At 42.2% G+C, this 26252-nt stretch overlaps 1 protein-coding gene across 1 annotated transcript in view; it reads left to right on the plus strand.

Moving 5' to 3' along the window:
- The first annotated feature begins 2475 nt into the window (after positions 1-2475).
- LOC149447648 (adhesion G protein-coupled receptor F5-like) overlaps positions 2476-26252 on the plus strand; it is a 123498-nt gene continuing 99721 nt past the window's right edge. Inside the window, exons 1-4 of the mRNA XM_089652273.1 lie at positions 2476-2577; positions 4357-4411; positions 6519-6671; positions 19448-19660. Of these exons, the coding sequence (XP_089508399.1) occupies positions 2476-2577; positions 4357-4411; positions 6519-6671; positions 19448-19660 (523 nt within the window). The remainder of the gene's footprint in view (positions 2578-4356; positions 4412-6518; positions 6672-19447; positions 19661-26252) is intronic.

Genomic DNA, 26252 nt, shown 5'->3' on the forward strand with positions numbered 1-26252 from the left:
TATTGTGAGGCCCTGTGCCACCCACTTAGCCAAGATTTTTTCAAACTAGTAGCACATACCACCCCCAATTCCCCCCCTCCTAGCACTAATCCCCCCTTTCCTAATTCCCCCCTCCTTGTACAAATCTTTCCCAATCCTGCCTCCTAACACCCCGCCCATTACCCCTTCCACCTTTCCAGCACAAAAAGGCCCCCCCCCACCACCCTGCCTCCACAAGTTCCCCCTCCCTCAATCTTACATGCGGGAACAACAGGAGTAGTGAGGAGATGCGGGGTCTCTGTGGTCTCCACCTCCTCTCATAACAACGATCCTCCATACAACAGGTAACATAGGATCACTATTACATCCGACAGTACACGACTTCATTACCCGCCCCCATCTCCTCCAAAGACTGCTCAACTCTTGGAAATGTGGATGGGGGGGTAATAAAGATGTGTACTGTCGGATGTAATAGTGATCCTATGTTACCTGCTGTATGGAGGATATCTGTTATGACAGGAGGTGGAGATCACAGAAATCCTGCATCTCCTCCCCGCTCTGCCGCTCTTGGTTGGACTGCTCAGTGGGCATGGCACAATGTACATGGAAAAAGGGGGGCACCCCGGCCTGGGGGAGACAACTGAAATCTGGCAGGGCACAGACCACCCTAGCACCCCCCTAGATCCAGCCATGTTAACAATTGAGTTGGTAATTCCCGTTTCCCCCATGATCATTCTGATAGCGAGCCGTCAGTCAGGTTGAGAACAGACCTCACTGCATGCACATTCTGTTCTGTTTTTGACGAAGAGGGGCGTCCTGATCGTTGTTCATCTTTAACACCTTCTCATCCAGGCTTTGTGCTATGGGTACACTTGTGCAGAAGATAATGCAGCTTCTCCATAAACTTTCCTCACCATTTCCAAAGTTTATGATGCACTTTTACACAATTTAACACACAGATTTATCGCGTATCACTGTCCCAAACTTGCTTGCATTTTTCTTAATACGAAGCACTTGAAACAGGGTGTCACAAAAAAAGAATGTCTTGACTCTGACAGGGCTGGAATACAACTGATCAGTATTCTAACATATACCTGGCACAACACCCGAACTAACCTTGGCCAGCTTCTCCCATCATAGAGAACTTCACAAGCGTAGGAACTTCATTCTCATTATATTCTGGACACACCTCGTATACAGTTTTTAATTCCATCTTTGTGGTGGTGTTTTCGGAATAAAGATCTTTTATGTCCAATAAAAAATGCATTTCTCCCTATCATCCCAAAGATAGGACTCAGCTGTGTCAGATTTGTTGTAATTCAGAGTTAGCAACAAGATAGAAAATCTCAATAAAAGATTCCTTGGTATGAGGATACAATTCAAAATAAGGATCCCTTTTTTTCCATTCTTTATTTAAATTTTCCAGCATTCAACAAAAAGAGAAAAATAAAGAAAAATTACAAGCCATAGAAGAAAATAAAACCAGTACAAAATCAGACTACCCTAAGGTGCGGTAAAAGAATACATACAAAAAATAACACATTTATAAGCATGGATCACAAGATGTGAATGTCATAATAAGCAGATTCAGGTGACAAAATCAGTATTCATCTAGCAAATAACACATGAACCACCAAAAAAAGGTGTGGAAATGCAACTGCTGCTTCCCAACTGACAGGAATGGGACTGTCTGCACAGGGATGTACAAAACACCAGTGCATCTGTGTGAGGGCAAACACACACTTAGGCCCCATGTACACGGGACACTTCTGAACAATGGAAACTGACTGCTGGAAAACGTAGGTTAAAAAATGTCAGTTTAGCTGCATTTGCATAACGTGTTTATGCGCATTTATGTGCATTTGCGTTTAGAAGCGTTTTTTTTAAATATAAGCACAGGAGGACCTCCCAAATGTCCAGAATGCACTGAAAAGTGGTAAATTATTAGCTATTTCAGACTGTTTCAGAGAAATACAGAGAGTAGAAGCAGAGACAGCAGTAGATGTTGAGATTAGCTTAGGTGTGAGTTGCTCATTAACATTTCTTTTGTTTCCAAGGGTGGGAAAGGTGTCTGGTGGAGTGAGTCATTAAGGTCACCTGGCAGGGGGTCTTCATGAGGATTTGCCGCTTTTAGCCACATTTTGCGTTTGAAACGCTGATAAAAACTGCAAGTTTTCTGTGTTAAAAAAAACGACTGTAAACTCAAATGCCTGTAAACGACTGTAAATGATGATGTGTACATGGACACATAGGAAAACATTAGGGAGAGTTCAGGGGCTGATGAAAAAATGCTGAACAGTTCCTAAACGTGAGTTTATCAGCTGCAGTGTACATGAGCCCTTAGGTACACCCATGTGAACAAGGCCTTATTCACTAGTTTAAATGAACTCTTTCTTGATTTACTAAGCAATCATAAACTCTTTCTTTGGGTTTTATGATCAGCCCGTCAATCATTACATAATCAGTTTCTCTTTTCTTTCAGCAACCTACAGCAGAATGACAGGACCGCCATCAATTTTGTACCTATTTTTATGTCTCTCATGGCAAGCATCTAGTAGCTTATCAGAGAAAGATTTTCAAGATCATTTAGCACCATCTGTAAGTGAACATGTTGTATGTGTTTGTCACAACTGATCACTAGAAAGAAAATATCACTGTTATGCCTCATTCACAAAGGACATACAATACTGTATTTTAATATTTATATTTAATTTATATTTAATTTAATTGGGACACATTGAGTGCCCAGATGCAGCTGCTGTCTCCCAATATGACGTCTGTGTGGGTGCAGATGTGTCCCCCCGAATGCAGGCAGTGTAAGTTTGAGGACCTGCACCCAAAGCGAAGACATGTTGAAACAGCCTCTGTGTAATAATAATAATAAAAATTAATATTATTTAATTACTTTTTTAGGTTTAGGGGTTAAGGTTATGGGTTAATTATTATTAATATACTAATTTATTATTACATGTATTTATTTATGATTATTTTAATTTATTTGTGTTTTTATTTTACATGTATTAAGTTATTAATATTATGTATTTTTGTTTGGGTTTAAATGTTTAGGTGTTTATTTATTATTAATAATAATAATTTGTTATATTTTTAAGGGTTAGGGGGTTAGGGGTTAATTATTATTTATTTATTTATACCTAGTATTTAGGTATGATTTTTTTTTTTTTTTACTTGTGTATTTATTTTTCATTTATTTATTCATATTATTATTAATAATATTATTACCCTAACAATACATAAATAATTAGAAAATAATAAGTAAAATACTATAACTAAAATAATAAATAAATAAGAAGAAAATAAAAAATAAAATACTAATCCCAACCCAAACCCTAATCCTAACCCTAATCTAACCTTAACTCTAGCCCCTTACCCTAACAAAAAACAAAATAATAAAAATGAATAATAATAACTAAAGCTGATGTAAAAAGTAAAAAAAAGAGAAAAACCTAGCAACAAATGATGCAACAGATGATATTTTTCTCTATTGGCTAATAAAAAAATGCCAAAGTTCAAAAACTTCTAAATGCCTAAAAATGCTGTATGAAAACGCACAAAAGCGCGTACAACAAAACACGCCCAAAACGCTACGCTCAGATGTGAATGGAGCCTTATGGCTGTGCCTATGAGCCTCTATATTGCCAGTCCTTAATGTAATCACTTAGCAGACGTCTCAAAGCTGTTACAGACTGACTTCATAGTCTCTGTTGTGATCTTTGAGGATGAATAACTTCACAGTACATGTAGCAATAGCTAGAGAGGTCAGAGATGACTTGTTTAAGGGCTGCTTCAGACCACAAAGTCCGAATGTGCACATTCCCTTGCTCCCACTCATTTTAATTGGCTGCCAAATGTGCTAGAATGTGCAAAAAGTCTAGCAGGTGCGACTTTTAAAATTCTGCCGCGCCAAACTGCATGGTACTGCCGAACCACGTGTGTTGGTGGCCTCATACATGCACTCATTTGTTAGATGAGGTGCTATTAACAATTCATGGCACCCACCCAGGCGCACAAAGACTCACATAGAAACTCGCGTTCCCTACACCACAAGTGGTGTGAACTGGCCCTTATAGTTCTTGTAATGCTCATTAGGCATATATAATGTCTGGGCACAGGTGTAATCAAAAGACGTGGGGGGAGGGGCAACAAAATTATGCACTCGCAGAGAGAATCCTCATTCTGTTCCCAAACAAATAGATATATCCTTTTCTGTTTTGGCGGTAATGATTTGCTGGCATGTGTGAGCTACGTTATATGACACTCTGAACATTCTCATTTCATGTTCTCTTTTCATATTTCTGCTGGTACATGATTATATGTCAGAGAACAAAGACAACTTACATTTAACATATGTTTTTCCAGATTTTCCACCTGGATGACAACATCCACATTTCTTTACATCGAGAGAAGCGCGCAGGTAAAGGACTTCATCACTTTTCTTACATCCACATTAAGGTGGCTTCATGCTCATGTTAACTCTAATGTCTAGAAATTACTATCAAATTTTAAATGGCACTTTAGAGGTAAGATTTCTGACAACGAATCACTAAAACCTAAAGCAGAATTACACAGCACCTGAGCACCACAAACCAAAAATGCTACTGTATGTACTTCATTTGTAATATTCAAAGCAAACTCGCCCATTCATCCATCTCTCCATGCTTTAGTTTGTTGAGAAATCACTTTAAAAAATACCCCCCTAACATTTCTGGCTGTGACCATCTTGAATAAGGGCAGATGATTCATGTAGTATTTACTTCCTGGAATCCATCTGCCCTTATCTCCAGAATGCAGGTATGAGGGTGTGCTTAGATGAGAAAACCATTCCTCCTCTCCTGAAGACTACTGGAATGTATGATTATCTTTTGCCTAGGCCTGGAAACCAAGGGGTAAATGAAGAAATGTAGAAAAAAAAGCTTAAAGCAAGTAAATATAATATACTTTCCTATTTACTAATGCTAGAAGCATAAGGATTAAAAGTAATCATTGTGGGTTGAAAGAGTGAAGTTGCGCTTTAATTTAAGTGGACTAGAACTCAAATAGTAAAGACTTGCTCTAATATCAGGGATATCTTGAAATGTTAGTTGTGCTTGAGCAGTACACTGAAAAACATGTAACCTGGAATTCCTCCTGAAAATAGAAGTACACTACCTTTACTAGGCACTCCCATGGCTTGAGCCTAATAGATGTATATCTACATTGTCAGATCTAAGGCACTGCCAGTGGCATCCCGAGGCAGGTGCAGGGGATGCGGTCCGCACCGGGTGACACCGACCGCACGGGGTGACACCCGACCCACTCCAAAAAAAGGTAAGTTGTAAAGCAAGCCGACGATCTCTGCAGGATGGATCGGATCCATCCTGCGGGGATCGTCGGCTTGCTTTACAACTTACCTTTTCTTGGAGCGTGTCTGGTGTCACCCCGTATAGGTTGCATGCCGACGATCCTCATTAGCATGCAACCTATACGGGGTGACACCGGACCCGCTCCAAGAAAAGGTAAGTTGTAATGAAAGCCGACGATCCCCGCAGGATGGATTGGATCTGCGAATTGAGCATAATGGATCAGAGTCCGATCCATTATGCTCAATCCGCAGATCCGATCCATTCTGCGGGGATTGTCGGAGGGGGTGTCACCAAGTGTTACCGCACCAGGTGACACCTACCGTAGGGACGCCTCTGGGCACTGCTGCCTCTGCTTGCTATCCTCTGCAGATATGGAGTGAAATTTGGTGGATTTATAAGGACTTTGGTTACTACTGTAGAGTTCTGCTCACTGTGCTGGAGAGGAAGTTGTACCTGAGGACCCGCAGTACAAGAATCTCCCTGCTACTGCTTCATTCATTCTGCTGAACTGTTTTTCCTCCACCTCTGTTACTGAATATTCCTCCACCAGTCATCAGATCACTGGTTATCTGGGTGACAGCTCTGACATGAGAATGCAAAGCCCTCTCTCCAAGATAGTTTCAGTCACACAGAAACACATTGTGGAAAAGGCATGACAAGTCATTAAAGGGAAACAGATCATCTGCAGGGGGACCACAGGAAATTCTGAGGACTGGTCCTTTAACCACTGTTTACTCTTTTTAAGCACAATTTACTTACCTCCAAGGATGCTGAGCTGTCAGTGTCTACATAGTCGGTGCATTGGTCCAGGGATTCTTCCCCTTCTCTCTGCTGTGCTGCTGGTACAGATCAAAGCAATTCTGATTGGTCAGCGCCAGCATTGCTGTGATTTGCGCTGGAAGTTCTGCACAAAGAGGAGGGAGAAGAGTGGGGATTTTAAATCCTTGGGTCACCGCACTACCTGGGTGAGCATTGACAACTGACCACCCAGTGAAGTAGGTAGAGCAGGGACTGGGGGTGGGCAGGGGGTATGGTGTTCATCTTTTTGTTTTTTCTGAAAAGGTGAACTTACAGGTTTAGTAGTGGGTGCCCCCACTGTACACATATCACTGCCAACTAATTTCCTATTTAATGCTTTTTAATATTTATAGGACCTTATCTATTTTTCTATCATTGCAGCCAGCCAGGATATGTCCAGCTACGAAGTTGACATTGAAATAAGTTACCCTGACCCAGTTCCGAGCACAAAATATGCAGATTTTTTGCAGAATACGAATGTGTATGCTTCATTGCCAAATACTACGGTGGTATCCAGTGTAGCACCTTCTGGGGGTAAATATCCTGGTGTACCAGTTTTTGCAGAAAGCTTTTTTATCATTTGCTTTTTTACTTTTTGCTTAAATAGTATTTCAGATGTATGATCATTTTAACACCTGACATAATACATAAAACAAGATTTCTCTGTAGAGCAGTGCAAAAAGGGTTGGTAATGTTAAACAAATGGCTGAAATATGGCTGCCTCTTCAGACCTTATTCATTGGTTGAGTCCTGGTATGTTGGTTTTTGGTGCTGCTAGTTCTCTGAGCAGGACTTTGGAGTATGATCAGAAACAGTACAGACTGAGAGGGCCTTACTGGGGTGGCGTCTGCTGGAAAGATGGCGGGTTGGCAGGTGGCTGACATGGTGGTGGCTTCATACAACCTGGAGTGGGTAGTGGCAGCAGTACTGGACATGGGTGCTGACTACAGCACAATGCAGTGTGCAGCTGAAGTAGGACACTGCTAAAGTCAGGTCATATTAGTTTCCTTGGCTTTTATACCCTGTCCTTGCCAGATGGGGTTCCTCTCCATACACTATCCACTCGCACATTAGCATGCCAAACATGTGTAGGGCACTGCTAGTTATTAGCACTGCCCTCAACCAAGCTGCCTCTCCTGTGACACCTACAGAGGCTGCTAGGGAACATCTTCCCCATGGATGCAGCATGACTGCAGCATGTGTACACCCTTGGGTACTGCCTTTGCAGCTTAACCTGTAATGTAATGTAACCACATAATGCGCTTGTAGGGCAGCAAGGAGGGTGGGCTGTAACACATACGCATCCATGGGCAGCAGAGCTTTCTGTGAGAGTGCCAGCACAGTGACTGAGCTGCCAAAGACAGCTTTCAGTCTGTACTAATGATCAGCCAGCAAGACTGGCTCCCAATCATGTGATTACTGTGACAGCTAATCACAGTACTCACATGGCTGGCTGATCCTTCCTGTCCATCAAATGCACAGACCCTAATAAAGTTGGGAAGGGATTAAGGGGGAGTAGTAAAAATGCGTCTCAGTGGTACATTTTTACCATCCTCTAACTTCAAGTGTGAATAGGCTCTTTCAGCAATTGTGTTAAAAAGTGGGAGGAGGAGACAGAATAGAATAATTTTCAAGTTGGTGAAGATCTTCCTTAACCTAACCCTAAAACATATTAAACCCAAACTGGAAATATTTTTCTAATCAGTGCTATCAGCAGATAGCATGCACCCTAGGGCCATTTCACTTTGAGGACCTTAGGTGCCCAAAATCTTCGCGTTCTCTGAAATACATGTAACTGTTTGGTTACTGGGTCAACAGCTTGCTCTACCTCCACCTTCCCTCACCTCCTCACGCTAATCTTTAAAGTGGATCTACACTGCATTTGAGCACCACAAACCAAAAATGCTGTTTAATTCATTTTTATTATTCAAAGCAAACTCACCCATCCATCCATGTCTCCATGCTTAATTTGTTGAGACATCACTTTAAAAAACACCCCCCTAGCATTTCTGGCTGCATCCATCTTGAGTGAGGGCAGATAATTCATGTAGCATTTACTTCCTGGAATCCATCTGCCCTTAGCTCATGCATGCAGTCAGGAGGGTATGCTTAGCTGAGCAAACTCCTCCTGAAGACTCCTGGTATGTATGACATCATTTGCCTAGGCCTGAAAACAAGGAAGTAACTAAATACATGTAAAAAAAAAAGTTGAAAACAAGCAAATATAATATATTTTCCTATCTAGTTACTAATGCTAGCTGCAAAAGGATTAAAAAAAGCCATTGTTGATTGAGAGAATGAAGTTCTGCTTAAAGCGTATAGTAATAATAATAACTAGAAAAGCTACAATTTCTGGGGAAATTGTGTGAAGTGTTCTTGCCTCCACTTTTTGATACAAGATTTGTGTAGGTGGGCTTGAAAATGAGGGAGTGATGGCAGTTTAGAAATCATGTCCTGATTTTCCATCTCACACTCTAGCTTTTGTCAGCTCCCACTCTAGTTTTGAACATTCCACCATTTATTCCTATGGGACCAATTTCACCACAAAAACACCGATATTTCGTGACCCATTCAGCGAAACGTTCCACAAAGTAATAGCACACCAATCGGGAACAATCCGCACGTTTCCGTATATTACTGTCTATGTAGTGTAGAAACTGTGGGAGGAGTTAGGGTGGTAAATTTGGCTATAATAATAAGAATATATATGTGAGATAACAGTAAGTGGTCTTGCCATGGAAGAACATTTAATAATACTAATACTACTACTACTACTACTACTAATAATAATAATAAAGCGTATGTAAACACAAAATCTGTCTTTCAGTTTATTTCAAAACTTTTGACACAGAAGACCAGCCAATAACAGTGGTATCATTCTGTTTCAGGCTGACAGTGCTAAAACCACTGCCTCCCAAAGGCCTTGTTCATACAGACTACTTAAAGGGGAAGTTCTGCTTAAAGGCCTCCTACCCTGCTCCTCTTTCAGAATTTTCACTTGTTTTTCAATTCCCTAGGCAATCAGGATGGAAGTTCTTCCCTCCCCTTTTTGCAGTCTTCTCGGACACATGATTCCAGAAGAATGCGGAACCATTCACAATGTGCAGCGTGGCTTGCGCATGTGCAGTGGACCAGGGGCAGACTGACCATTTGGAAACTCGGGCACTGCCCGAGGGCCCGGGGTCAGTAGGGGGCCCCATGAGATGCCCCTGGTACCTTTTTCATAGGCTTTTTTGAGTTTGGGCAAGGACACAGGGGCCCCATGATCCCCTATTGCCCAGGGTCCCCGTGAGTTGTCAGTCCGCCCCTGCAGTGGACATACATCTAAGAAGCCACAAGCTGACACAGCCAGGTGCCCACATTTAAAATGACGGCACCAGGGACCACAGACGGGTGGAGAAAATGGCTCTGGTGAGCACATAGCTGGATCCTGGGTGAGTGTCTGTTTATTAAAAGTTAGCAGCTACATTTTGTGTAGCTGCTGGCTTTGAATTTTTACATATATGACTGGAGCTCTTCTTTATGTGTACATCTGTGTGAAGAGCCATGTTTGCCCGCACGGGATACACAAATGTTTCATACATTTGTGTGCTGGCAATTCCATTTATGTCTGTTGGGATGCATTGGCTGCACAAACACAGACACTACTCCCAATTTGACATCCTTGAGGGTGCACCCACATGCACTCACACCCACATTAATGCCAAATTTTGAGCAGCAGCTGTGTCTGTGCAGCCATTGCTTCTCAATAGACATGAATGGGTTTGCCTGCATGTGGATGCATAGAACATTTGTGTATCCCATGCTGGCAAACATGGTCCTTCACACAGATGTACACTTAAGAATGCCATATGAACAAGGCTGAATAAGTCCCCTTTATACCAGAACTCAGTGTGGGAAACACACATTCCATACACGTTTCTCATACTGCATTCAAAGCTCACTGGCTGTGCGATGTGCTGAGGGTGTCAATGTAATCCTAACAACACCACAAACACAGATCACAAATGCAGTACATTTACCTGCACGGGATCACATGCTACCGCAATACCATGCAATCCAGTTACAGTGCATTTTTAATAGTATTGTATGCACTACTTTTGGTGCTGAAAACTGCATTGCACACGGGAACCCAAAGTGAATTCCTATGCGATTCAAGTATGAACTGGCACTAAATCCACCAATGGGCTGCCGATCTGGTCTGTAGCCCAATGATGATAAAGAAACTTGAAAGGGGCAGGCTGACAACACTGCTACTGGCTGAGAAGAAAAAAGTGAGGCATGATGCCAAACTTATTCAAAAAGAGATACAAACATTTTGGGTTTGCAATCTCCTTACATGTCACCATTAAATAAATCCTAACCCTATCAGTTAACATCAAAATAACCCCTAATCAATATTCCAAATCTTAACCCTCTAATCCATATCTCTAACACTATGTTAACATCCAAATCAATGACCTTTTAAGATGCCAAGAGTATCAGCTTCAAAAGTCCCACGTCAATATTTAGCAGCAGCAAGACCTTGGAACCAAAAGACACCAATCATATCAATGTAAGAAGGTTACTGATTGGTTTATATAGGTTACTGAACTTTGCACATTGCTTGATCCCTCACTGAATAACCCTGTAGGTGCACACTGAACCACGCATAATAACCATGTAAAGTGTACTTCTTGATCACACATAACAGATGTATTGGTTTTGAAGGTGGGACAAATTTTAAATAATGCACTAAATGAATTTACTAGGGTTTCGGCTAAAGCATCTGTTCCAGATTTATATTTGTTTTGTATTATGTTGAGGGGTTTCTCATTATACCTAAGAATGCAACCTTTATTTCTGCTCTGGCTTACATTGAGCAGGGGTACCAAAAACTGGCTGTTCACTTCAGAAGATAGTTGGTTAGGCAAGTACAATGTCACCACTGCTGGGAGAGATTTTTGGATGTAAAGGGTACAACAATACACGTTCAGGTTACCTAAACAGGTATATATATTTCTCTGTTACTGAAACATAACTCACAGGTGTAACATTATGCCAAAATAGAAAGGTTGCAATGCCACGTCAGGTAAAATCTGCTATTTGTAAATCAGCAATAAATAAAAGAGGTAAAAAGACACACAAAGGAACGTAAACCCTTCGCCAAATGCCTCTAGAGAAGAAAGTCCATTTTTAATTCACCTTCACATCTCAAATGCTTTTCTTTGTTGTTTACCCTGTACTTTAAATGGATCCTACGCAAACTGTTCCTGTAATCAGAATTATGACTGCCTCGGAACATTTGGACCATGTGTCAATGGAAGCTGTGTTTGCATCACCACCCTTCCACTGCAACAATATTGCACATCTAAGTCATTCCCTTACATGATTTATTTATATTAGTTGGACTGGTTTAGCCTTTTACCTGCCTCCCTACCTGACAACATTGCTGGTGCAGTGCATGGACATACTATTAGTTCCTTTTGCTAAGGTTGCCACCTTTCCTGGAAAAATACATCAACTGTAGGATCTCCTTTCTATTAGTAACATTTCCAACAAGTCCCATTTGACAATCTGCAATCAGTAAATGCTGTGTGTTACATACAGTAGTTTACCATAGAAACCATTTTCATAGTTTTAAGTCACAGAGTCTCTGACACAGTTCAATAGCATCTATGTTTTCTTTTTTTCTGGTTGATTCTATAATTTATTACATACTTATATACAGCCCTTTTGTATGTTCAGTAACATTCCATTTCCCCCAGCCACCTCAGCATGTTCTGGACTATTTCAAACACCTTTTGTAATTACAGGTTCAGACAAAGTTGGTATCTAAATAGAGCTAACACATCTGACACTGAGCACTACATTGATGAAGGAAAGGGGAAGGGCATTTTCTTTCTTTTCCCAAAAGGTTCTTGTGTTTGGGGGGGCTCCAGCAGTGCATTGGGGCTGCAGGCTCCCAATCTAAATTAAAGTGTATCTTAAGTGTAGCACCCTCCTAGTTAGCTACGGGGAGCTCTAGCTCAATTGTTAGTCAGGAGGGCTGAGTAGCAGCCTGGGTGCAATAGCTAGCAGGGTTAAATTGTGGTCAGAGCTGAGAGGTTCTGCAGACCAGCCCTCTGGAATTTCCCTCTGCTCTAGAAAGGTCTACAAGCAGTGGGTGGATATTAGGAGTGGCTGGTCTGTACTCTTGGAGGACCCTGGCCAATCCCCAACAGGAGGCTTGACAAGGAGCCAGGCCAACCTTTAAGAGTTACTGAGTCTGCTCAGCTGCAAGGGAGTTCAGGTGAAAGCTAGAGAAGGACTTGAGGCTGGAAGACAGGAGCCGGTGAGGAGGCCCAGATGGAGAGGGGCTCATCTGTAGGCAGAGGAAGGAGGAAAACCAGCCATGAGGCAGGAGAGGAGTGGCCCAGGTAGAAGGTCTGGTAGCAGCCACCGACCCACCAGCAGAACAGGAGAAGGACTGAGTGAGTAGACCTGCACCTCTTGAGCCAGGTAGGGGAAGGAGCACTCTGGTGGGAAATCGAATTATCCACCACCTGGGAATGTCTCATTGTTCTAAAGTGACAGGTACTGGATCCCCCGCTCAGAGATTCTTCCAGGCAGCAAAATAGAGGAGAGTCTGGGGTCTAGGGTGGTCCATCAGGAGAGGCTGGCTAGCTCTCCAGAAGAGGGTCTTTTAAATATGTAAATATAAATAGTTTCAGGAAGTTTGTCCTCAGCTCCAGCTCCATTGGGTCTCCTTACCCCATCCAAGTTGTATTATCCCCCTAAGAAAACATCAAAAACAAGCTCAAGGATTTGTCACTGTCTCCTGGGTGCAAATATGAATGGAAAATGCATGTTGCCTGGCTGTGCAGGACTATAGGGAGACCCAAGTCTATCGCAACTCGTAAGGGGGTAGTACTACATAAGGTAAAAATAAAAATGTAATAAATTGCAACATAATTGGGATGTGTTCTGTGGTTCACAGAAGTAAACTGGGCAGGAAGCTAAGAATGCATGGGATTTTTGTGCACAATGGGAACAGTGCTGTCAGCTCCTACAGCAGGGGTCTATTTAAAAACAATGGGCCAGTTTACTGTCCCTCAGACTGTAGGAGGGCAGAATTGTAGCCAGTGAGAGTAGAAAATGCCCCAGTATCAGTGGGAGTAGAAAATGCCTGGTGGTCAGTCAATGGCAGTCAGTAGGAGGAGGAATAGAGTCCCAGCATTGGTATTAGTTGGAGTAGTGCCCCATCCTTTGTGTCAGTAGAAGGAATAATGCTGCATTGTTGATATCAGTGGGAGGAACAGTGTTCCATCATTAAAAAGTAGAGGCATGTGAGCTGCTATGTAATTAAATCTACTAAAGTGCTAATTGCGAATTGCCTGCACCTAACACATACGGTACTCATACTAGTGAGCTAAATCAATACTATATACCACAATGGGCTGCACGTCACTTAAAATTGTGCATCCAATTACTATTACCTGTGTTGCATACCACAATGAAATAAAATAATTAAATGAAATGTGAATAAAAATGAATAGAAAATAAACCAGTTTCAGATTCCAATAACAGTGTCCATATAATTGTCAAAAAAGTCCATATATGAAATTTCTTCAAACTTGCATAGTTCACTTTAAAGTATCATAACCCGTGCTTCTAAAATAAAATATTTTGTGCAGAAAACTTGCATGGACGTGCTCCCCCACCGGTTGTGCTCTCATAGTTTTAAGTCACAGAGTCTCTGACACAGTTCAATAGCATCTATGTTTTCTTTTTTTCTGGTTGATTCTATAATTTATTACATACTTATATACAGCCCTTTTGTATGTTCAGTAACATTCCATTTCCCCCAGCCACCTCAGCATGTTCTGGACTATTTCAAACACCTTTTGTAATTACAGGTTCAGACAAAGTTGGTATCTAAATAGAGCTAACACATCTGACACTGAGCACTACATTGATGAAGGAAAGGGGAAGGGCATTTTCTTTCTTTTCCCAAAAGGTTCTTGTGTTTGGGGGGGCTCCAGCAGTGCATTGGGGCTGCAGGCTCCCAATCTAAATTAAAGTGTATCTTAAGTGTAGCACCCTCCTAGTTAGCTACGGGGAGCTCTAGCTCAATTGTTAGTCAGGAGGGCTGAGTAGCAGCCTGGGTGCAATAGCTAGCAGGGTTAAATTGTGGTCAGAGCTGAGAGGTTCTGCAGACCAGCCCTCTGGAATTTCCCTCTGCTCTAGAAAGGTCTACAAGCAGTGGGTGGATATTAGGAGTGGCTGGTCTGTACTCTTGGAGGACCCTGGCCAATCCCCAACAGGAGGCTTGACAAGGAGCCAGGCCAACCTTTAAGAGTTACTGAGTCTGCTCAGCTGCAAGGGAGTTCAGGTGAAAGCTAGAGAAGGACTTGAGGCTGGAAGACAGGAGCCGGTGAGGAGGCCCAGATGGAGAGGGGCTCATCTGTAGGCAGAGGAAGGAGGAAAACCAGCCATGAGGCAGGAGAGGAGTGGCCCAGGTAGAAGGTCTGGTAGCAGCCACCGACCCACCAGCAGAACAGGAGAAGGACTGAGTGAGTAGACCTGCACCTCTTGAGCCAGGTAGGGGAAGGAGCACTCTGGTGGGAAATCGAATTATCCACCACCTGGGAATGTCTCATTGTTCTAAAGTGACAGGTACTGGATCCCCCGCTCAGAGATTCTTCCAGGCAGCAAAATAGAGGAGAGTCTGGGGTCTAGGGTGGTCCATCAGGAGAGGCTGGCTAGCTCTCCAGAAGAGGGTCTTTTAAATATGTAAATATAAATAGTTTCAGGAAGTTTGTCCTCAGCTCCAGCTCCATTGGGTCTCCTTACCCCATCCAAGTTGTATTATCCCCCTAAGAAAACATCAAAAACAAGCTCAAGGATTTGTCACTGTCTCCTGGGTGCAAATATGAATGGAAAATGCATGTTGCCTGGCTGTGCAGGACTATAGGGAGACCCAAGTCTATCGCAACTCGTAAGGGGGTAGTACTACATAAGGTAAAAATAAAAATGTAATAAATTGCAACATAATTGGGATGTGTTCTGTGGTTCACAGAAGTAAACTGGGCAGGAAGCTAAGAATGCATGGGATTTTTGTGCACAATGGGAACAGTGCTGTCAGCTCCTACAGCAGGGGTCTATTTAAAAACAATGGGCCAGTTTACTGTCCCTCAGACTGTAGGAGGGCAGAATTGTAGCCAGTGAGAGTAGAAAATGCCCCAGTATCAGTGGGAGTAGAAAATGCCTGGTGGTCAGTCAATGGCAGTCAGTAGGAGGAGGAATAGAGTCCCAGCATTGGTATTAGTTGGAGTAGTGCCCCATCCTTTGTGTCAGTAGAAGGAATAATGCTGCATTGTTGATATCAGTGGGAGGAACAGTGTTCCATCATTAAAAAGTAGAGGCATGTGAGCTGCTATGTAATTAAATCTACTAAAGTGCTAATTGCGAATTGCCTGCACCTAACACATACGGTACTCATACTAGTGAGCTAAATCAATACTATATACCACAATGGGCTGCACGTCACTTAAAATTGTGCATCCAATTACTATTACCTGTGTTGCATACCACAATGAAATAAAATAATTAAATGAAATGTGAATAAAAATGAATAGAAAATAAACCAGTTTCAGATTCCAATAACAGTGTCCATATAATTGTCAAAAAAGTCCATATATGAAATTTCTTCAAACTTGCATAGTTCACTTTAAAGTATCATAACCCGTGCTTCTAAAATAAAATATTTTGTGCAGAAAACTTGCATGGACGTGCTCCCCCACCGGTTGTGCTCTCATCTCTCTCTCTTTCTCTCTCTGGATAGCTACCCAGAGAGAGAGAGATCGGTCCCTGTGCGGAGTCCCTACAGAGGAAAGTTCATCTTGATTGTTTTGTTTCTGTCCAGAATTCTCATTTTGGTGCACCACTACTGCACAGGCTATGTACAGCACAGTGATGATGTCACTACTACTTTTACAATGCCATAGTTATTGTTAGCAAATATAGAAAATACCTGTTGATCCTGCCAGAAATGCAGTATCCTTGTCACCTCCTATGAGCTTCAGCGAAGACCACTGCACAGAGCAGGGAAGATTATCGTTTGAGTGGAGAAGGACCCCAAACAGCAAGATATCATCTCATCCGTACCCTGGCCCATTTAAAGGGACACAAGTGTTATATGACCTCACTTAACGGTTTATTCACATACCTGGGGTGAGAGAACAACCGGTGGGGGAGCACGTCCATGCAAGTTTTCCACACAAAATATTTTATTTTAGAAGCACGGGTTATGATACTTTAAAGTGCACTATGCAAGTTTGAAGAAATTTCATATATGAACTTTTTTGACAATTATATGGACACTGTTATTGGAATCTGACACGGGTGTATTTTTTATTCATTTTTATTCAAATTTCATTTAATTATTTTATTTCATTGTGGTATGCAACATGAGTAATAGTAATTGGATGCACAATTTTAAGTGAAGTGAAGCACATTGTGGTATATATTAGTGTTCCATCATTGATATCAGTGGCAAGAATTATGCCCCATTGTTGGTATCTCTGGGAGGAATAATGCCCCATCGTTGGTGTCAGTGGAAGGAACAGTGGCTGGTATCAGCGATAGGAACCCATGGGTTGGATAAAGGCAAGCAAAGGGCCACATCTAGCCCACATGCTGCAGTTTGGAGACCTCTGTTTTGCAGGAAGTTATCAGCTCACTAGATATATTGCAGGATCAGCAGATATTATTTGTGCTTATTAAATCAATATAACAAAATGATTCCAATATTTTATTTAACAGACCAAAATAGTGCAAATAAGAGTAGAGCATTGTTAGGATTAACATACACTGTAAAATGATTAACCCCTTTCTTTTCTGATCATTTTTTTGTTGACATATCATACCTCTATGAACTGTGAAGGAATGTAATCCCAAAGTCAACTTGCAGCTTCTGTAAACAGAAAATGAGGAAGAGAACACAATAACTGGTTGTATAACATTTAGGAATTAAAAGAACTTGAAGCCTCTATTTGTAAAATGCCTGGTGGGGATTTCCACTACCATGTTGTTATTGGTCTGTACATGCTGCACGTTGTCAATATCTTTCCTGTTTCCTTGTATGAGAACTGTATTGGTTTAGTGTGTACTTGACTGATGTGTAGGTATGCATTTATTAGGGAGTAATTTGTCTTCATTAGTAAATTATATGTGAGTGTAGCCTGCACAGAGGACTAATCAATTAGACTGGCTGCTGCTAGCATAACCCCAAATGTGTACCGGTAAATGTGTAAGTGCAAACATAAAAATTGCTGCGCTGCCTCTACTAAAATATTCTTTAAATAAATAACTACACACCCTACTACATAAAGGATCCCTACAATTGTGCATATACTACAATGCCCTGTGGGCTGACAATTATATCCCTCCTCCCCAGTGACTAAATTATGAATAAACATACATTTACTTATTGGTTTATTTATGATTTAGTCACTGGGGAGGAGGGATATAATTGTCAGCCCACAGGGCATTGTAGTATATGCACAATTGTAGGGATCCTTTATGTAGTAGGGTGTTTATTTATTTAAATATTTTTTAGTAGAGGCAGCGCAGCAATTTTTATGTTTTAACGTAATTATATATTTCAGCAAGAACAAAGATTATATTGTATATCTCGCCCAACAAATAAAATTCACTGATGCACTGACCCTGGATGGTTTGCTTGGGTCTTTTGCACACTCAGGATGATTCCATGACCCGATTGGTATCCCTGTGTCTCTGTGGGGACAGACCAGCAACTCCGCTGTGCAATTACAGGTAGAACGGTGGATCTGTTGTGTGATTCCAGAGCACTATAGGTCAGGGATTTGGCAGCCTTTCATAGGCTGAGATCTACCTGGACAACATAAAGCGAAACAAAGATTCCCATGTAGGGGGGGGGATACCCTTTAAAAAATAAATAATAAATACTGTAACTATCAAGCCCCCCCAAAAGAACACAGCGTAGTATCCTGTGCCCCCCACCCACAATAGTGTCCTCTTCTCCCCTTTACATCATCCCCTACAGTAGTGTCTTCTGCACCTCTGACCCCCTCTTCTTCCTCCGCATACCAGTGTCCATTCACTTAACAGCCCCCCCACTGTAGTGTCCTCTGCTCCCCCACCTCATAGCAGTGTCTTCTGCCCCTTCACATCACCCCCCTCTCCCACTGTAGTGTCTTCTGCCCCACATAGCAGTGTCCTCTGCCCCCCCAAAACAGTATCCTGTGCCCCTCCCATAATGGTGTTATGTGGCTCCCCAAAGCAGTGTCCTGTGCCCCTTCACATCACCCCCTGAAGTGTCCTCTACCCTCCATAGCAGTGACCTATTCCCCCTAAAGCAGTGTCTCTTCCCCCCTTCCCATCACCCTCCCACCGTAGTCTACTCTGCCTGCCCCTCCCCCATAGCAGTGCCCCCCCAAAGCAGTGTCCTCTGCCCTCTGCGCATCACCCCTCCAACTGTAGCGTCCTTGTCCCCTCTGTTCCCTTCACATCACATCACATCCCCCCCCCACTGTAGTGTCATGTCCTCCCATCGCAGTGTTCTTTGCCCTCTGCCCCCCTTCACATCATCCCCTGTAATGTCCTCTGCCCCCCCATAGCAGTGTCCTGTGCCCACCCAACTAGTGTCATCTATCTCCTTCGCACCATCTTTGTATCCTCTTCCTCCCTTATAGCAGTGCCCAAGCGCCCCCCCCCCCCCAAGAAGTGTCATTTGTCTCCCTCACACACACCTCCACTGTAGTTTCCTCTGCCCCCCACACACACAGTATAAGTAGCAGCCTCCTACCTTACACTTGTGTACACTTGGATGCAGCTGCACGGCCATGGAAACCCATTCCATTCTGTATGCACTGTTGTTGTGCTAATCTGAAGGTCACACAAAGTTTGGAGGTCTTTAGCTGTTGACTCTGTAGACAGCGACTTCTGCACACTGTGCGCCTCAGCATGCACAGCCTCCAGCCTTCAGCCTTACATCTTCCACACATCTAAGGGTGTCCAACCTCTTGCTAAGTCTTCTGTTGGGGATTGGCTAGGACCCCTCAAGAATGCAAGCCAGCCACTCCTCTATTCCACCCATTGCCTCAAGTGCTTCCTCCAAAGCCCTAGAACAGGGGGAAATTCCAGAGGGGCCAGCATGACAGGGTTACCTAATATTATTTTAGTAAAACTAGAGATTTAATAAAATTGAACAAAATGTATGAAATTGTATTACCATGTTAATGCTTATGACATTTTTGTGATTAAGTTTACATTTGCTTTAATCATAGCTTTCTTTTTTCTTATAGTAAAGTCAAATATAACAATTTCTCCAGACACCATTTTCCAAGGAGACACAGTAACAATTTATTGTACGTTCAGTGCGTCTGGCAACATTTTCTGGTATTTGAACTCGAAAACGCCAATTTCAGACAATCAAAAATACAGCACCTCCTCCTCTCAGCAAGGCACAATGGTGCAATATACACTGATGATAAGAAATGTTATTGATACTGATAAAGGTGAGTCAAGAGTCACTACGGCTTTAAAACACATCAGTGACATTAGACTGTGAGCGAGCAATGTTTTCTGTTTGTTTTGTACCCCTGGGATCAACAAAATGAATTGAAAAGTTGAGACCCGCATTCTCCATCAACTGATAAGGAAAAACAGCGATGGTGAAAGATTTTGGAACTTTATGTCAAAGAGAACTAGTATAGAGAGCTGCAGTCTATTTTCAACATTGTAGGTGGCGCTTGTCCAGAGCAGTACTGAATCTGGAGGAAAAGACTATAAAAACTTGGTTTCTCTATGGTTCCCTCAGTTCCCTGGAGCAATATTCCAGTTGGTTATACTGCATCTAGGTGACATGGTGGCCATCTTGGGTCATGCAGAGACTTTTCAGGTCCCTGGTTTGGGCACGGAGTGGCTAGTGTAGTGAGAGCTTACCTGTCTCTCACGGACAGCACTAGTGGTAGGGAAAGGTTTTGGAGAAGCAGGGACCACTCAGGGCCTTTGTCCGCACTTCAGCATGCTCCTTTTTGGGTTGGACTGGCCAGGCTGCATTCCAACCTCCTTGGCAAGTGCTGTCTTCAGTTCGGACCTACTACTGCTGACTCTCCTCTGCTCTGCATTGATTGTAAATTCTCAGCCAAGTGAGCTCCCTCAATGGGTTGTTTTACTGTTTGCAAGTTCTTCAATACATTGGTTACTGCACTCCGAGCCTCTGTGTGTTTACTGCACCTACCCAACAATGTCACGACAAAAGTAAAGGTTACAAAGTAGATATATTAATTCAAATGAAGGTCCTCAGACAAAGCAAAAAAGTCAGTTAAATTGATTTTGCCACAAGAGGACTGATTCAATGATTAGAGGGTTATTTGGATACCACAAAAGTTTAGTAATATGGAGGAGACTAGTAGTACACTTACACAAGAGGTGTTAAGAGTATGGGATGGATTACACAAACAAATGGATTGGAAGTATAACTCACTGTTGATTCCCCTGGTGGGTACTGATTTTTTCCCACCGGAGAAGGAAAATATTTTGGGGAAATGGTTTAAGGATGTAGATGCACGGTTGGGGGATATAGTAGTGAAGGGGAAATTGTGCACTTTTCAAGATTTAAAAAGTAAAAAAGAGATATTTGTAGCATTAGATGAATTGAGATATTACCAATTAAGACATTTTGTTTCAAAATTTGCCCCAACCCCTGAGGATGGCGGAGGACATGCTCCCGTTCGAAAAGATGACGGGCTGTAGTACAGTATGTCTATATAACATGTCACTTCTGAGATATATAAGATTCTTACTGAATTGAGGGGGGCAGGTCCTCCGTTGTTCTTAGAGAAATGGGAAAGGGAACTGGGAACAAAAATTAATGAATCACAGAAGAACAAAACATTTAAATTAACACATGGGGTGACCAATATGAACGCAGTTGAAATGAATTATAAATGTTTAGCGAGATGGTATTTGATACCGAGTGTTGCACATAGACAACGAGTAGAACGAGTTGGAGGGGATGTGGAGCTAAGGGAACAATGGATCATATATGGTCGGATTGTCCAAAAATACAGGGGTATTGACAAGAGATTATTCAACTTATACAAGGGATATTGGGGACAACCATACAGAAGGATCCGTGGGTGTGTTTATTCTATAGGTCAGATGTACCAGTGAAGGAGTATGAAAATAGTGTATTATACCATATAATTAGCGCAGTTAAATGGCTTATTCCCAAATTTTGGCATGTACAGGAGCCTCCAACAATGAGGGACTGGTTAGAGAGGGTTTGTTATATCAACAAGATGGAGGAGTTATACCATATAGACGAAGGTAAAATAGGAAAATTTAGAAAGGAATGGGGAAGATGGTGTGACTTAAAGACATTTGGAAAATATATGGAAGTAGTAGGAGGACCAGTGATCTGATCCGTAGTAGGAGATTTAAAGAGAATGTCTCGTATGACCGAAGTAGAAATGGGAAAAGGGAAAAGAAAGGGTAGAGGGAAAGAAAGAATAATAAGAATAAGAGGAGTAGGAAGCAGGGGCGGACTGACAACTCATGGGGCCCCTGTGTCCTTGCCCAAACTCAAAAAAGCCTATGAAAAAGGTACCAGGGGCATCTCATGGGGCCCCCTACTGACCCCCTGGGCAATAGGGGATCATGGGGCCCCTGTGTCCTTGCCCAAACTCAAAAAAGCCTATGAAAAAGGTACCAGGGGCATCTCATGGGGCCCCCTACTGACCCCGGGCCCTCGGGCAGTGCACGAGTTTCCAAATGGTCAGTCTGCCTCTGGTAGGAAGAGAGGGTTGAGGAGAATAGTATATGGTATAGACATGAACTGGATTGCGGGAGAGATATGGACTGGGGTGGGTTGTGTGGAGAGTGGGGAGGGGGGAATGACGGGAGGTTGGGATGGGAAATTTAGGAGAATTATTTATACTTTAGATGTAAATGATAAATGGTTGTGTTTTTGTAATGAAATGAATAACTTAATAAAAGATAAATGAAAATTAAAAAAAACTCTTTAGGCTGCTTAATGTATTTGATCATAATTTGTGCACTGTCACATTAAAGGTTTAATTTTAGGTTTATTTCCACTGTTTTATTTTATATAACAAAAATATAGAATATTTTGGCTAATGATGGTCCGTTTATGGGCACAAGAACAGGTGCAAGATAGTTGAAAGAGGCTTCTGTAATCCTCAGGGTGCATTCACATTACCATGCTGTGGTTAAGCTGCAGATAAGCTGCAGTGCGGTGTACCTGCATTTTTTGTGCGGGTTACCCCCACTTTCTCATAGACTTCTTTTAGATCAGGTGTTTTTTGTGCATGTTCTGAAAGAGCACCAAAGATGCAGGATTTTTGGTGTGTTTTCAAAAAATGCACCAAAAACGCCAGACCTAGTAGAACTCTAAAGCACAGGTGACCTACACAAAAGCCAAAGATACACTGCACTGCACCCGCACTGTGGCCAAACCACAGGGGGCAGTGTCAAAGCATTCTTAGGAGCCCTTTAAAGTTTCCTTGGTTCCTCTCTTCCTCACCCTCATCAACATGGTAATGACATTTTTAAATAAAACCTCTCAGTTTTCTTACATAACTTATTTTAGACCCAGTGATGTCATCAATGGGTCTCTGTGCTTTCTTATGCAGACAGACCATGGTTGGTGGGAGAGGCTAGGAGGGTGCTGTACATAGCTTTATGAAAACATCACCGCACCCTGCCTCAGTACCACTCTCAAGAGCCGTAAGCCCTGATGCAACCAGTGGACTAGCCCTTGGGAGGAGTTATGCAAATATTACATTGCCTTGATGAGTAAATGTCAGTCTGGAGAAGTAGGCGTACCTAGGCGGACTCCATTTGCATGCAGACTGCCCTAGGTAATGCCCATGTGTCATACTGAGCCTCCATGAGTAAAAGAAAATAAATCCAAGAAATATGAGAGTTTGGCCAGGAACAGTAAGTTCACACCAGAAAACGTGCGCACAAAGAAAGTTCAGTGGGCTGCACTACCTTGGTCTTAATGTAATTGATTTGTTAATTAGAAATAAAACCAGCACTGATGTGCAAAAGGACAATGGGGGGAGGGAGAAAAATGTTAACGCATTTCACACTTGCTGTGCTTTGTCAAAACCTTCATCTTTGACAAATCACAGAAAATGTGAAATGCGTTAATCTTTCCCTCCCCCAGTGTGCTTTTGCACATCATTCCTGGTATTATGGATTTTTTGAAATAATAAAGCAATTACATTAAGACCAAGGCAGTTAGCTGTCCGGACTTTCTTTGTGTGTGCAGGAGCATATTGGGCTGGCACCTCTTCCAAGCTGCAGTTGCCAGCTTACCTGGAGCAGAGGGGCTTGTGTGATACCAGAAACTGTAAATTGACATTTGCGGTGCATTTTGCCAGACCTTGCAGTTTTTTTAGATCACTTTTGTCTTCTTTGGGCTTTAATGTGCACTACATTGCAATGCATTTTCATGCATTTACATGCATTTGTGCGTGATTCTTTACATCTGCAGTGCAGAAGAATGTAGCCTGCTGTACGTTTTTTCAATGCATTTCACTGAAATAGTGTTAACTATGCCCATAAGATAAACTGGATTTTGGACTGTCAGTGTGACTGACTTCAGTTGGAGTGTAATCCCACTGCATTCCACTGCCTCTGATGTGAATAGGCCCTTAATCCCATTTCAAATTGGGATGTATTGTAAAGCTTTTAGAAGCGAACTAAAAACCTAACTTCAGAGTATTTGTTGTAATCTCTGAGGATTAAATACTCCACAGTACATGCAACTACAGGGGTCATTGATGGCTTGTTTTAAAGCACTTTTACTGCCAAGAATGCCCCCAGTGCACACAATCTGTTAAATGCAATGTTGGTTCGCAGTGAGTAGAACTGACTTGCAGCATACTTTATTGTATTAGGTGATATTGTGTGCTGTACTACTCACCCTTACATGAGCATTATGTAGCATCTTCCTAGGTAGCTAGGGGGAGCTCTAGCTTCAATTGTAAGAGGCTGAGTAGCAGCTTGGGTGTGATAGCCAGGTGGGTCAAATTTAGGTTAGAGCTGAGAGGCTCTGCAGACCAGCTCTCTGGAATTTTCCCATGCTCTAGGACTTTGGAGAAAGATCTAGAAGCAGTGGGCGGATGTGAAGAGTGGCTGTTCTGTACTCATAGAGGATACTGGTCAATCCCCAACAGGTCTTTAAAAGTAACTGAGCCTGCTCAGCAGCAGGAGAGTTAGAGGAGAGTTCGGTGTGTAGAGCTGCACTGCATCCATGCCCACTCAACAGTGATTGACATTTAGCAGACATTATCCCTGTCAAAGCTGCCAGAGCTGCCTCTAGCAAACTTTGTTAGGAATGATGTCTGCTACATGTCAATCACTTTTGAGTGGGTGTGGCTGCACTAACTGACTCCTCCTCCAAGACAGTGTAGAGCCAGATGGAAAAAAACAAAGATGGTTGTGTGGCCTTTTTTTGTCTTTCTTTTAAGGTAGAAAACCTTCGATAAATGTTGAAATAAGGAGAGAAAGCTGCATAGTAAATAGAGGGAAATATACATATATAGAGTTCTGCAAACTGAATTTCTGCTTTAATGTCCATATTCTGGATACAGGTTCACTTTAAGCATGGTTAACATGTGCTAAATTTGAGCTGCCCAGGTTTGTGACAGGCATATCTTAAAGAGGACCTAAATTGCACCTGAGCACCACAAACCGAAAAACCTATTTAATTCAATTTAAATATTTAAAGAAAACTCATTCACCCATGTCTCCCTTCTTAATTTTGCTGAGAAATCACTTTGAAAAATTCCCTCTCAGCATTTTTAGCTGTGGCCATCTTGAGTAAGGGCAGATAATTAATGTAGCATTTGCATCCGGAATCAATCTGGCTTTAGCTCAGGCTGCAGGCAGGAGGGTGTGCTTAGCTGAGAAAGCCCCTCCTCCCCTTTTTCAGATGAAAGAAAAAAAGGCCAATAATGATTCCTGGGATGTATGACATAATTTTGGTCTAGACCAGAAAGCAGCTAAAGAAATGTAAAACAAATGTTTAAAACAAGTAAATATAATATACAGTCAGGTCCATAAATATTGGGACATCGACACAATTCTAACATTTTTGGCTCTATACACCACCACAATGGATTTGAAATTAAACGAACAAGATGTGCTTTAACTGCAGACTGTCAGCTTTAATTTGAGGGTATTTACATCCAAATCAGGTGAACGGTGTAGGAATTACAACAGTTTGCATATGTGCCTCCCACTTGTAAGGGACTAAAAGTAATGGGACAATTGGCTTCTCAGCTGTTCCATGGCCAAGTGTGTGTTATTCCCTCATTATCCCAATTACAATGAGCAGAGAAAAGGTCCAGAGTTCATTTCAAGTGTGCTATTTGCATTTGGAATCTGTTGCTGTCAGCTCTCAAGATGAAATCCAAAGAGCTGTCACTATCAGTGAACCAAGCCATCATTAGGCTGAAAAAATAAAACAAACCCATCAGAGAGATAGCAAAAATATTAGGCGTGGCCAAAACAACTGTTTGGAACATTCTTAAAAAGAAGGGACGCATCGGTGAGCTCAGCAACATCAAAAGACCTGGAAGACCACGGAAAACAACTGTGGTGGATGACCGAAGAATTCTTTCCCTGTTGAAGAAAACACCCTTAACAACAGTTGGCCAGATCAAGAACACTCTCCAGGAGGTAGGTGTATGTGTGTCAAAGTCAACAATCAAGAGAAGACTTCACCAGAGTGAATACAGAGGGTTCGCCACAAGATGTAAACCATTGGTGAGCCTCAAAAACAGGAAGGCCAGAATAGAGTTTGTCAAACGACATCTAAAAAAGCCTTCACAGTTCTGGAACAACATCCTATGGACAGATGAGACCAAGATCAACTTGTACCAGAGTGATGGGAAGAGAAGAGTATGGAGAAGGAAAGGAACTGCTCATGATCCTAAGCATACCACCTCATCAGTGAAGCATGGTGGTGGTAGTGTCATGGCGTGGGCATGTATGGCTGCCAATGGAACTGGTTCTCTTGTATTTATTGGTGATGTGACTGCTGACAAAAGCAGCAGGATGAATTCTGAA

Source organism: Staurois parvus, unplaced genomic scaffold, assembly GCF_062004578.1.
Source record: "Staurois parvus isolate SC_StPar_1 unplaced genomic scaffold, SC_StPar_1.0 ptg000678l, whole genome shotgun sequence".
Classification (NCBI taxonomy): domain Eukaryota; kingdom Metazoa; phylum Chordata; class Amphibia; order Anura; family Ranidae; genus Staurois; species Staurois parvus.